The sequence below is a fragment of the Amia ocellicauda genome, chromosome 3, assembly GCF_036373705.1.
Source record: "Amia ocellicauda isolate fAmiCal2 chromosome 3, fAmiCal2.hap1, whole genome shotgun sequence".
NCBI classification, from domain to species: domain Eukaryota; kingdom Metazoa; phylum Chordata; class Actinopteri; order Amiiformes; family Amiidae; genus Amia; species Amia ocellicauda.
Window position 1 is genome coordinate 24,710,853 of NC_089852.1, and position 14,268 is coordinate 24,725,120.

General features: G+C 43.3%; 1 protein-coding gene across 1 annotated transcript; it reads right to left on the reverse strand.

Moving 5' to 3' along the window:
- Positions 1–1,677: 1,677 nt before the first annotated feature.
- Positions 1,678–11,087, reverse strand: LOC136747024 (uncharacterized). Its single transcript, XM_066699978.1, has 2 exons — positions 10,929–11,087; positions 1,678–10,657 (listed from the first exon to the last, which is right to left on the reverse strand). The coding sequence occupies exons 1-2, from the start codon at positions 11,085–11,087 to the stop codon at positions 10,115–10,117; spliced, it is 702 nt and encodes a 233-aa protein (XP_066556075.1). The 3' UTR covers positions 1,678–10,114.
- Positions 11,088–14,268: the final 3,181 nt, after the last annotated feature.

Genomic DNA, 14,268 nt, shown 5'->3' on the forward strand with positions numbered 1-14,268 from the left:
TCAAGGCAGCTGGGACCATAGTCACCAAGAAAACAATTGGTAACACACTACGCCGTGAAGGACTGAAATCCTGCAGCGCCCGCAAGGTCCCCCTGCTCAAGAAAGAACATGTACAGGCCCGTCTGAAGTTTGCCAATGAACATCTGAGTGATTCAGAGGAGAACTGGGTGAAAGTGTTGTGGTCAGATGAGACCAAAATCGAGCTCTTTGGCATCAACTCAACTCGCCGTGTTTGGAGGAGGAGGAATGACCCCAAGAACACCATCCCCACCGTCAAACATGGAGGTGGAAACATTATGCTTTGGGGGTGTTTTTCTGCTAAGGGGACAGGACAACTGCACCGCATCAAAGGGACGATGGACGGGGCCATGTACCATCAAATCTTGGGTGACAACCTCCTTCCCTCAGCCAGGGCATTGAAAATGGGTCGTGGATGGGTATTCCAGCATGACAATGACCCAAAACACACAGCCAAGGCAACAAAGGAGTGGCTCAAGAAGAAGCACATTAAGGTCCTGGAGTGGCCTAGCCAGTCTCCAGACCTTAATCCCATAGAAAATCTGTGGAGGGAGCTGAAGGTTCGAGTTGCCAAACGTCAGCCTCGAAACCTTAATGACTTGGAGAGGATCTGCAAAGAGGAGTGGGACAAAATCCCTCCTGAGATGTGTGCAAACCTCTACAAGAAACATATGACCTCTGTGATTGTCAACAAGGGTTTTGCCAGTCGAAGGGGTCAAATACTTATTTCCCTCATTAACATTCAAATTAATTTATAACTTTTTTGAAATGCATTTTTCTGGATTTTTTTGTTGTTATTCTGTCTCTCACTGTTAAAATACACCTACCATTAAAATTATAGACTGATCATTTCTTTGTCAGTGGGCAAACGTACAAAATCAGCAGGGGATCCAATACTTTTTTCCCTCACTGTAACCCACTTCCTGCATTAAATAGCTTCCGTTACCTTTAAAAGTGATCGTCAGCAGCAAATGTCTATGAAGTCATTCAGGCTACCTTAAGTAAGTGAATGCCTGGTAGGGTAGAGTCCCGCGAATGAAGGGGAATTGGAAGAACAAGTGCCATTCCAGTACAAGAGCACTTACTGAACATGGGAGAAATGCCAATGGTAATATTCTTAGGGGAAAAAACAGTTAAACACATCTGTATTTGACAAGCACTGAGGAGTCTGCTGCCCTGGTTCCAGAGAGAAAACTTATGGTTTTCATTGCAGACTGAGACTTAATTGGACCAAGTATATGCTTAATTGGTACAGGCCATATTCCTTTTCAAGTGTTTAAATCTATGTATAATATCTGTAGGACCACAGCTCTACAGGATTATAGTTGCAGGGCTCAAAACAAAACACCACTTTGTTTTTATTACTTTGTTTTATTAAGTATGATTTTTCTTTAACAGAAACTCCTTTGCTGCAAAATGATTGTTTTATGGATTTGTCTTTATTTATGTATTTGTTTGTTTCACAGCATGGTAAACTCAACATCTAAGAATGTTTTCAAATGGAGTGTTCGGATTGGACGAGAGGGCAATGGCATATAAGTGTATGTCAGGTGATTCACCAGTGAGAAGGTAGAAGGAATAGAAGGAAGAAAGTGGGCAATGGGTAAGACAAAGGTATGTATTTGTTGGTTTTGCACAGATAATAACCCACGCCTCAGCTGTACAAGAGAGCTACACTTTATTAGTCACACAAACACAGCAATTATGTACAAAAAGAAGCAGTCTCTGTGATCAGAGTATTCTCACAAAAAAGTACATTTCTCACAGAATATCATGGCATCCAGACTGATTAGTTTATTCTTTAGTATTCATATTTATTTTTATTTTTAATTGTTCATATATCACACTACTCTACAAATGGAAGCATCACTCTTAGAAAAACACCATCATTGGTTTATAGAAAGGTCTTGCTCTCATATTGTCACATCATTCTCATATCCATCATCTTTTGTATTTCTTGGTATCACAGACCACAGTAAATCTCATGCCTGAGCCACTAACACATGGTACCAACAGGAAAGAAAAAAAAAAACTTCTTCTACAGTATTAGATCTTTGAAGTCACGTTCAGTTGTTTTTCAACATAGAGACAACATTTTTTTTTCTAACTGCACCGTGCAATTGCTTGAGAATATACATGCATTATTTTGTGACTTTTTTTGATTTTTTTTTACCTCTCTGTATATATATAAAAAAAAAATCTGGACATAAAATTTGTTTGATTCTCTTTCTCTCTCTAAGAATGATTTGGTCTATTTACATTTTTTTTTTTGATGCCATGAGCTTGAACACCCACACATTCATGTAGACAGCCTTCAAAATGAATAAATCATGAAAAAATATGTGTATATATATATTTGAATTTTCTTCTAAAAAACAAACAAAAAAAGCAATCAGAATGATACTTTTTAATCTGCTATAACTTTTGATTTACAGAGCAATCTGAAATGTGCTTTCACGCTCACCCCTTTGCTAAGAGTTAGGCTGGGTTTTTATTCACAGCAGTATTTCCTTCTCGCTGCCCTCCCGTCTCTCTCAGATAGAAGCCCTTACTGAACTAGGGTTGCAACAGTCACTCAATGGCAAACATGAATCATTCTCCACTTGCGTCAATAAGGGACACTGCCACTGATCTGTAGTTGAAGGTTAAGAAAACATACATTTTGTAAATATATTTAAACTAAAGAGTTCAATTCAGTTACTAACGATACGTAAATTTAGTATTTACGTGGGAGGTGTGTGCATTTTGTACTTTTTTCTGTAAAGATGTTAGCCATTTACCTTTTATGTTTGTGAAATATTTTTTAACTGGCACAGTTAAAATATGTTTTCCGCTGCACTTGCTGTCTGTCTGAATATGGTCACTGGCAGTGTAAGCAGGAAGCGAGCAGAGCAGGTGTCTTTAAATGCTATGCTGTTGCTCGATTTTATACGAAACCAAAATAATGTATTTTTAGCTTGGGGAGGAGTGAAGCAATATGTAAGGAAGTGATTATTCAATCAACTGCATGGGCTTGTGAATGTAAGAGCCAGTGACTAATACAGTCAGCAGTGAAAGTATCCCTTATATTCCAGCAGCCCTATCTCTAAGGGCCTCCTGTCACTGCAGGCAGAATTCCTGCTTTCCCCTCCCAGCAACGGTTCCTATGCAGCAGCATCAGGGTTTAGGAGCAGAAGGGAAGGGCAGGATATCATTCCCAGATACCTTCCTGTGTGTGAAGCCCAGTGGCAAGGGCCCCTGGGTAAAGCAAGGGAGAAGCAAGGGGAGAAATAATTCATATTTCTGAAAGTATAATCAACCCCAGTAAAGCCAGGTACTCCCCCCCAATCCTGCTGGAAGGCTGGATAGAGATTGCCAAAATGCTGCTATTTCATTACCAGTATTTATTTTATAATAAAACCCAGAACATATTGGCCATTATTCTTATTCTAATATCTCATTAGAAAGGCTGTGAACACCCACCCTCCCCCCACCCCAATCTTCCCTAGCGTAGATGCTTTCCTTGTCCAGCAGTGTGATTTGTGCCAAGTTGGAAAGAGCAATTGACATTGTCAGGTTTGGAAAGCATTCATGAATGTAGAAAAAGAGGAGGGTACTTTGCAAGATTAAGAGCAAAGAAGATTAGATTGTTTTTTGTCATTGTCTCCCCCCCCCCACTTCTCTCCATGTTGGCAGTGCCAGTCAGGGAAGCCTATGTGCTCAGTGTCCAGTGTGCTTGGTTGATGGAGACAGTGGGTGCTCTGGGGCGTCCAAGAATCAGGGTGTGACGGCATAACAGTCCCGGTAAATAGGACTGACTGTGTCTTAGATCTTTGAGTTCATAGATTAAAAAAATTGGACAATTAAAATAATTCAATTAGGCTAATCTAATGCAGAATCATTTTTTATCTTTTGTAATACATGAGTTGGAAGCCAGACATGACAGCCTCCTCTGCCTCAAATCAATTCAATTCTGATTGCATTCCTGATGTGAATGGAACTACAAATCATAATTCCTCAAAGAAGGTGCATTATAAAGCATTACTTTCTGAAGGTCCCATTAAGGAATGAAACTGGGCCTCCCATGTGTGCTAAATCAGAGCACCCCCTGCACAGCACTGTCTCCTTCAGACCTCAAAATAACAAGGATACAAGGGCAGTTAAACAGGGACAAACTACAGCAGCCTGACTGACCGACTGCACAAGGATAAGGCTGGTTTATATTCATCCCATTAAAGAATGCATAAGAAACTAAAATAACAAAATGCAAATCATACTTATATTATATATATATATGTACATATATATTTTCAACTGAATATAAAATGTTAATACACTCACCAAAATGTCATCTTGTTTGTGAGTTAAATTATTTACTAAAATGGTACATCTTTTTTATAATTAAAAAAAATCTGTACAAAAAAAGACTTAATCATATAAAACCAATAGATGAGGAATTAATTTTACATTATATAATATTTATTCTATGTGTCACTTTTCTTCACACTATATATTAATTTCATACACAAACATCTGACTTAAGATATATTTATATATTTATATATATGTATATTTCATTTTGTTTTTTAGTATTAACTCTTTGTATTAAATCTTTTCTGTGCTTGTTTGCAGTAGAGGTTCACAGTTTATCATCAACCGTGGGAGGCTTTAGTCCAGCCCTGTGACCCCACTGCAGTACTATACACTGACAGCATTTTAAAACACTTTCATTTCGCTTTCCGTCCCAACCACTCACTCACAATGTGTTCAAGAAAAGTCAAAGGCGATACCAAACTCCCAGCTACCCAGTAATGACAACAGAAGATGTATTTCTCAGAAGGAGGTTTCTTTTGTATTCACGCGTGGATGCTAGGGCAGACTGCTGGAGGTTACGCATGTGCGTCTGGTACTGCATAAATACATTTCTTTGTTTAATTCAGCTCCAGTTCTAAAGCAGGGATGCACAGTTCAGTTAAACTTTTACATTTGATGGTCGTATAGCGTCCGTCAGCTGGAAACATCTGAGCTGATGGAAGCTTCAGGCTGGAATGGAAATTCTGATTGCCTCTTGTACTGAGAGAGGAGGTCACTGCAATTTCTCCACAGTTCGGTCAATAGTAAGATCCACCGATGCGTGTTAGTAAGTGTCCAATTATGTATGCTATTTCTTTCAAACTATTACTGTGTAGCAGTGTCATCAATGCTGTTGACTTTCCTTGGGCTTGTGCAGGTATGAGTCCTCCAATCTAGTGTATATTACCCCTCCAAATCCTAAACTAAAAAAAGTTCAGAATCCTATCTCACAGAGGGGCAGCAGCCCATGCCTGACTCAGAAAGACTGATGGCTCCACTGATCTGTCCAGCATTAACCCACATTTCCTGTCTATAGATGGCTGCTTTGAAGTTCAAGTCTCTTCCCGGACAGTAGTGGTTGCCATGATGAAGTGAGGCAAGCCATTTGTCCAGCTCGCTTTATTATTGGGTGAACAAACATGCGGCTCTGTCTTGTAGTGTCCACAGAACAGACTTGACCTTTGCCCCGCCAAGAGGTTAGGTCTGCTGGAGCTCAGTAAGGCAGGACCCCTAAATGTCATTTCCCATTCTCAGACAGCTGTCAAGGCTTCTCCCTACGCATCCGACAAGGACCGCTGCAATGCTTTCGCATGGGTAATGTGCATCAAGCTGCCACTGCATTTAATACAGTGCCGCTAATATGACTACCGTGGTGGTAATGATTCATAATTAGGTTCTCCACTGGTGATGCTAAACCATTATTATGGTTTACATAAAGAAAATTACACATACCAGCACATGGGTAGAGACTCAAAGGAAAAGAAAAGTACTTGGAGCAGCCTGGACACATGTCTGAGAATGAGATTGCTGTAAGCCAGCCTCTCCTTTTGATTTTGAAGTGATTTAATTTATATTTCTGGTCATTTGTTGTATGACATTTTCTTTTCTTTTTATTCAATACAGGTCAAGAGCTACACACACTTCCTACATCAACACAGACAGCCCAGTCCACCACAGGCAGAATGCCATTCTAAGATGCACTATGTTACTGTGCTTTCCGTGCCCACTGCTGCCCAGAGTTTCCTGCTCACTGGGGCTATAGGAGGAGCCCCAGGGTCAAACCCAACAGAATGCCTTTGTTAAACTGACAGCAACGCAAAGGTCAGTCGAACCTCAATTTCAGTAGTTTCCCCCCAAGCATGAGTCACAGGGGACACTGGATCAGCTGCAGAAGGAACGGCCTATGGGAAGTTTGCCCTATAAACCCCTACCACTCATAAGGCAGCATAAAAATAGACTGCCAGCCAGCACCTGCATTTGGAGAGATAGCACAGTGCATACAGGGAGGAACAAGGTGCAGATGAGAGTCAGATACAGCAGTTCCCAGCATGTAAAATTATCCAGGTTTACTTTTTTCCCCCCATATAATTTGTATACACACCCTGCTTTCATTTTTTTTCATTAGACACATTTAATAGAGCAATTTAATACAGCAGCATAGAATGATCAAAACCTACTGCAGTATGGCTGCAATTATTGTGTTGGAAACAGACAAATACATATACATGATTATCATGTGGATCCACACAGCACACGTGTATGAAATAGGAATTAGTTTTTCGTCTTAATCTGAAAAACAGAAGCCTGGAATAGGGTACACTGGGAACAAAGCGCTCTGACAGTCAATCTGAGCTGTATGTGATCTCTCCTGCAAATATAATGTCAGACAAGTATTTAGAACTGTCCAGTCGATCTTCTACAAGTGCTGGTTGCCTCTTTCTGTCTTTCTGTCCACTGTTGCACAGATAATCCTCCCACACGAAGGCAGAAGAAAAATCTGCTGGCCTAGATTTCAAACCTAGATATTCCTGATCCAACTCACAGAATGAGCCCTGAGTCCCCTCCTTCCCGCCCAACGGCCCCAAGGCCACTGCTTCTGATGTCAATACACCAGGGAAACAAATCAACACTGCACACAAGTCAAAACGGCGCTGCAAATGGCCATGTGACTTTGAAACTGTGACAAATCGTTTTGACACAGACACTAATCATTAGGCTCTTGCATTTATTTTCGGATGTAATATTGATTTCACAGGCATGTTTTAAGCTCTGCTGAAAGGGGACATGTTAAAACAGACTTACAGCCTCTACGAAAAATGAGTTTGCCCTGACTGACCACGTGACCAATCAAAATCCTTGTTCCAACTACACATAAAGATTGAACTTTCACACCCCAGACTTACAACAGCCTGGATCACAACAGGTAATTATTTCAGCTGGGTGAGGCCGATATATGTGTCCCTTCAGTGCTATCCAAAACACAGGACTGAGCTGCTGCTATAGGAGCTGGCCAAGAATCTTACAAATGCAATTCAGTCCACAACCACAACATGGCAGGGAGTGAAGCGAAGACGTTACAAAGTGTTTAGGAACCCCCCCACTGAATCCTCCTGAACACACAGCACCTGTGCTCTCAGCACTGCAGTTTCACAGGACTGCTCTGGTACAATCGGTTACTCTCTAACCTCTCCTCTCTCAACACAAAAGCTGCGAGCCATCACTTCACTCTGTTTGCCCCAATCACTCACTGCAGGTGCGATTCTACCAGCTTTCCTCGCTGAGCTGTAACCTGTGAGATGTGCTATGTTTTGCTCCTAATCCCCTGCTATTATTAGGAGGGCAATACATATTGTTGTGCTTTCAGGGTTCACTCCTGCAGAGGCAGATTATACTCCAAATAAAGACAATTCTGCCAGACAGTGCCGACTATGTAAACTAACGATACAAAACCGCATCATAACTCTCAGTGACCTTGAACTCGTAAAGCTGTTGCATCACAAAAATAATTTGGCAGTTAATTTACCACCTCATTGGGGCTGAGGGAAGAGCCAGTGTGATTTGATTCCAGCTTAAATTAATTACCGTTTACTCCTATTGATGTCTGCATCATTAAAGCTGAAAGGGCACATATCTAAAGGGGGCCAGCAAATCTGGGGACCTCTTTGCGAAACCAAGGTACAGAAAGACTCCTTCAGCTTAAACCAAGAAAAAGCATTGCAACCCCCCCCTTGGAGCTCATCAGTTAATTCTAAACTGAATGGGAAACTCTGATTGTCTTATTTCGACTGTCATTCATATCCTGGGTGTAATTTATTTATTAATTTATGTATGTATGTATGTATTTATTTATTTATTTATTTATTTATTTGTGTATTCCTTTAAACCCCAGCAGCCCTGCCTTTTTTAATCACTTTGGGCATCTTGTACTATTGTCCATTGTGCTTTTGGGAACCATGATCGTTTTTTTAACTTTAAAGATTTAACGAGACTAAACATAACCCTTCCCATCACTAGTACACTCCCACCTCCTTTAAACTCCCTTAATCTGACCTACATGAACACAAGCCTCATCCTCTGAATCTGTTTCCCCCCTCCTGTCACTCAAGGGGACAGGTGTCTTGACAGTGGCGTCTTATGACAAAGCACAACCGAGCATCCCCATTCTCACGCCAGCACCATCCCACTCAGTCTGGGATATCAGCTAGATTCGACTTAATCTCATAACGTGCCGTGTCTCATGTTGCATTATTTATTTATTTTATTTACACGTGTGCGCACACACATTCCCAGCATTTTCACTTTCTTTTCAAAACTGCAGGTATGCGTCTGCAGGCATGCGTGCCATCTTTCTTTGTTTTATAATGGAAGGGGTCCATTCCGGTGTCTTTTACTAATAACATGACAAAATGATCATCCCTTATATCCAACTATAATGCTCAGGAAAATCTGTACAAAAAAATATGTGTGAGAACATGTGTTTTGACTTTCACTTTTACAGTGAGGGAGACGGTTTCCCCCTCCCTGCCCGTCTCTGCAGGATATTGTATCTGCACATGACACTAATCGAGGGAGGAAAAATGGTGGGTCTGAGTTCAGCACACACATTCTGTATGGGGAGATCATTTAAATCAGAACTAGTATGAACCCGACCCAGTTTGATTAAGTACACAGTCACTTAGTGGAATTTTAAAAAGATACAGAGGTGGGTTAAAAATTAGGTACAAAGAAAGCCATAGTCTTGTAAAAAATACTAGCACCAGATTCCTACAAGTCAAGAAGTCACCAAGAGGTGACTGACAAAAAATATTCATATACCACACCATGTTTTTTTGTTTGCGTTTTCTTTTTTGAACAAATGGATTCATATTAAGCAGTATTACACTAAAAAAATAAAAATAATAATCTAAACCTACTGAAGAAACCTAATGCATCAGTTTTGATTATTGCATTTTTTTTTAAACGCTATAGTGCACGATTAAAAAAATAAAATCTGAAAGAGATACTGAAATATATTTTGTGGTATGAAATTTGGCAATTGTGAATACGGCTCTTATTCTGAAGTAGGTGTCATTGTGCATCTCTTTACCGTGTTCAGCCACTGGCTACAGCCAAATTGGGACTGCAAGTAAGTCACAGAGAAATAAACATGATCTGTACTACTGATGAAGGGGAAAACCAGTTCAGTTGAAGAAGATGAAGCAGCACAATTGCATGAAATTCAACCAGATACATCAAACACTCCTATATCTACTGGAAACTGCACTGGGGGAAAAAACCCAGTATAAAACACACTGAACTGCAGAACAAGCCAACACAATGAGGACAGCTGGATTTCCAAACATCTGTCTACTGGGACCTGTCCTGTCTTTCCACCCGAAGTGCCAAAGTCCAGAGTGTTCGCTGACTGGATGGGCTATGGTGGTATCTCTGAGGGTAAATTACACAGGACTGGAATTGCTTTCTTTAGCAGGGTAGAAGACCCGAACATGACTGAGCACTGGAACTCATCAGGGAATTGGCTCACAACATAAGACAGGACCAATCATAGGCCTGGATTAATTGAGAAACTCCTGAACCCAACAACAAAACAAACTGGGAATGGGTTTTGGTCACAATGTGCCCTCAGTTGCCTGTGGTTTAGTCCTGACCAGTGTGGAAAGGAGTCCTGGGGGAAGGGAGGTGTGCTCTGCAGTGAGAAAGGAGAGGAAGAGAAAGGGTGGGTGGGGTCCTGTGTGCTTTGATTTGTGTTCCTTAAAAAAAAAAATCATTTTTCCCCTGTGCTTACTGCTGGCTTCGGCAGCGTCTTGGATCCTCGGTCCCTGAAGCTGTTGAGGCTGGCGTACTGGAGGCTGCGGGCGGTTTTGAGGCCGAGCGAGGAGAGGGTGAGCGAGGAGAGGGGCGAGGAGGAGGAGGTGGTGGTGGAGGTTGGGGAAGCAGAGGCTGAGGAGGAGGAAGTGGCTAGGCGGCCATTGGGCAGGGGCAGTGGGGCTGAGGAAGTGCGCTGCTCCCTCACCAGCCGCTGTCTGAAGGTGGAGGAGAGCAGGGCCTCAGCCGAGAGACTAGAGGCCGACAGACTGGAGAACAGAGCTTTGGCTGGGCTGGAGGAGGTGGACAGGGAGGAGGAGGCTCCGTCCTGGGGGTACTTCTTCAAGCCCGGAGCAAAAACCGTAGAGGAGGAAGGGAGTCCAGAGGAGGTGGAGAGCGAGCGGCTGGAGAAAGTCACAGTCTTGGTGTTGGAAAGAGGTGCATCTGAGACATTACTGCTGCTGCTGCTGCTGCTGCTACTGCTGCTGCTGCTTCCCAGGGCCTATGGGCACAGACCCCAGGAAGAGGAGAAGAAGAAGAAATAGGAAGGGGAGGAGGATGGGAGGGGATAAAGAGAAGAAAGAGAAAAAAAGAAAAGTACAGTCTTGTAGTTGGGGAGGCCTGCCGGGGCTTGGTGTAAGCCTGCTCTCCCCTTCACCCCCCCTTCTCACCGGGAAAGAAAGAAACAAAGAGAAACAAGACGAGCAGCAGTTTCTGAACTGTGGGCAGTATGCCAGGTAGGTTGGTGAGTTTGAGTAGGTAGGTAAGCAGACAGGCAGGCCGAGGGGCGGGGTGGCCTCAAGGTGGGAGATGGCAGGATTAGCACGGTGGGCAAACGCGCGAGTTCTGTCATCAGGTGGCGAAGGGCAGAGGTCAGGCTGGGTAGATGGGGTGCTCACTGCTTTCCCCGAGAGAGAGAGACACGGGGACATGGAGACACGAGTGTCAGGGTGTTGCAGGGTGCCCGGAGACAGAGACAGGGTGCAGAGAGGCAGGCAGGCAGGCAGGCAGGCGAGGAACAGGTGGTGGTGGTAGTGGAGGTTGAGGAGGGGGGTAGTGGGTATCAGTAGGGGATGGGGAAGTGGAGACAAGAGAAAAAAAGAGACAAAACAAAAGGAAAGGAAAAAAAAACAACACACAGGAATTCATTAATTCAGGTTAGAATCCACATGCATGATGCTAGCCCATCTTTAGACACACTTTACCAAAGAAACATTTATTTATTTACATGTGATTCATAACACTTAAGACTGTAACAGTAATGGACCCAAGCACAGTATTGTTGACAAACCCCATAGCATTTTGACAGACTTACAGTCCTTAAAATGCAGACTGTGTGGCATTACAAGATTGAGTCTATAATGCCGCAATCTGTGAGCAGACAGTGCTGTTCTTACAGATTGCTCCTGAAATATTTAATTTCATTCATCAACAATTGACAAGTACAGCAGTGTGGCTGACATACCAACAGGAGTGGGCAGAAAGAAACAAAATGTCACTTTTTATTTCTCCCTTGGAGTGCTGCAGAGACTTTCAAGACTTTCACAGCATGGCAGGGTTTTTCGTGCTGCTTTCCACGGCCCTGCTTTTGATTGGAGTGAAGTGCTCCATCGAAAACATCTCTTTGCAACAATGTACGGATTGCAGGCTTTGGGGCTTTGGGGCTTTGTTTGGCTGGAGATGCTGAGAATGAAAGCTTCCGTAACACTGTCCAGTACAGCTTGCCCTTTACGGCTTTGCCATTTATCAAGATGGTTTGTGGCACTTCAGTTATGTTTTGCAGGACTGAATTTCCTGGCAATTGTGTAAGGGAGTTAAAAATAACCCGAACTGTCTGAGAAAGAACATCTCCTGTTGAACCTGCAGATTATGTGGGCGTGCTGTGCAGGAAAGCATAACTGCTCAGAACAGGGCTGGAAAATCCTGACATGCTGCGTGAGGCTATCTTTAGCATGCTAACTTCCCGAGACACACTACACACTGTCACCAATAATTAAGCCATCACTTTTCTATTCAAATTTTCAAAATGTTCTGCCCACTGCCTTTCAAACCAGCTTATTGGGGCATTAGTGGCCACACAGACAGACAGACAGACAGACAGATGGACGGAGAGAGACACTGTACTGGAGGGGGAGTGGTGTGGTATCAGAGTGGTTAAGATCACTCAGCAGGGCCCTCGTGACTCATTGACTCCAGTTTTCTCATTGACTGATGTTTGTCATGCTGTTCTGCAATTAATGCACTGCAGCAGGCCGGTGCGGGATTGCGTGTCCATGTGTGAGGGAGGCAGGGTCTTTTGAACTTTGACACCTCAGCCTACAGACCTTTCACACTTGCAGGCAGGAAATCACGAACACCCCTACTGTCCGACACCGTGTGTCGAAGTAGGCAGACCTCATTTGCTGCAAGCACACAAACACTTGACACACAAACGCTCTCTTATACAGTGTGCCTAGCTACTCTCATGCTCACACTCACACATACACAGTGCAGTAGGATACATCAGTCGTTGTGCACCTCAGCACTGATACAGAACACACACATTAACACACACACACACGCATACGTCACGTTCTCAGTGTCGACAGACACGGGCAGACCGTTCTTCTTCAGAAGAAAAACACACCAGACTGGACTTTGTGACGCTGAGAACAGACAAGAGTCAAGTGAGACAGACACGAGGCTGGGCTGCTCTCTTTTTCAGTTTAATTATCCAGGGACTGAAAACAAACCACAGGAACTGTGCTCTCAGAGTTCTGTTCTCACCTCAGTCACCTGTCAGTAAGGCCGGTGAGATTGTGTGAGTTTCACCTGGACATATCCTGTGATACCATAAGGAGCTACAAGGGGGAGTGAGGGGCAGGAGGAGGACACGATATATTAATGCAGTATGCTCTTTACCAACATGCTACACTCTGAGTGAATACAACAAAAATGTCCGAGATGTATATATGCATATATAATGAAGTCATATTTTTATATGGGTAACTAACGATCAGCGTGCTGGTTTAGTAAGACAGACAGACAGACAGACACGGACAAGACACAGAAACTTTAGTTTCTGTATTTCATTAAGCACCTGAAGATGCACCTTTGCCTGGGTACGGCTTCATTAAAGCCCTGCTCCAAGATCCCCAGTTAACTCCAGAGAACAGTGAGAAACCTTTTAACAAACTCTTAATGCTTTCCAGTTACCGGAGCTCCCTAGGAGACTTGCTAAAGGTAGGTAGTGCTCTTGGATAGCTTTATAAGTGTTCTTCACCCACCCCCGTGTATCGGCGCCACTAAAGCACTCTGTGTTCCTGTAGTACAACCCAGTGTACTACATGCACCACACCACAGGATACCAAGGGAACCCGGGACAGCACTTAGACTGAAGTGCCTCTCACATTCACATTTGGGTACCAGTGATCATTGTAGCCTTAGCAATATTATGTTTTCTTTTTATGATGATGGAGTGGTTTTGCAGTTTCCAACGACACTAATCGTTATACCTGTGTTAGTGTTAATCAGGGGGTGCACTTGATACAGAGCACAAAAGCCTCCCTACACTCTACCCCCCTTCTATTAAAGGTAAACCTGGTAGCAATGGTCACGTCTTTTTACAGTACTGATGTTTAGCTCCTGTTGTTGGATAACATCAGTGATAGGAAAATATTTTAATAAAAAATGTAATAAAGAAAATCGTAGTAATGCGTAAAACTAAAACACAACACAGGCAGATTGGGTGGCGAGGAGGCAGGAGGTCGTATTTGCTCGTGGCATTTGCTGCTTCTTCCTCAGGACAGTCCTCTGTCTTGTTTAGATGGGGACGGACCCAGCTAAAGCACGGTTTGGCCGGGAAGAGAGAGAGATAAAGAAGGGGCCAGTGCGGCAACGCGAGAGACAGCCCTTCTTCCCAGCGCATATTCCACAACACCCTCCGAGCCGCTCTGCAAAATCAGCGCAAGGCCCACGTTCTTTCGGCCCGATTGGCAGTGCGCCGGTTTCATTCTCCAGGCTGTACTACACCGCGCCTGTCAGGACTAATGTTTCCATGTGGTTGGTTTCTTTTCAATTGCAATGAGCCTCAGTTCCAGAGAGGAGAGCGGCGCAGGGTTACGCAGTGTCTGT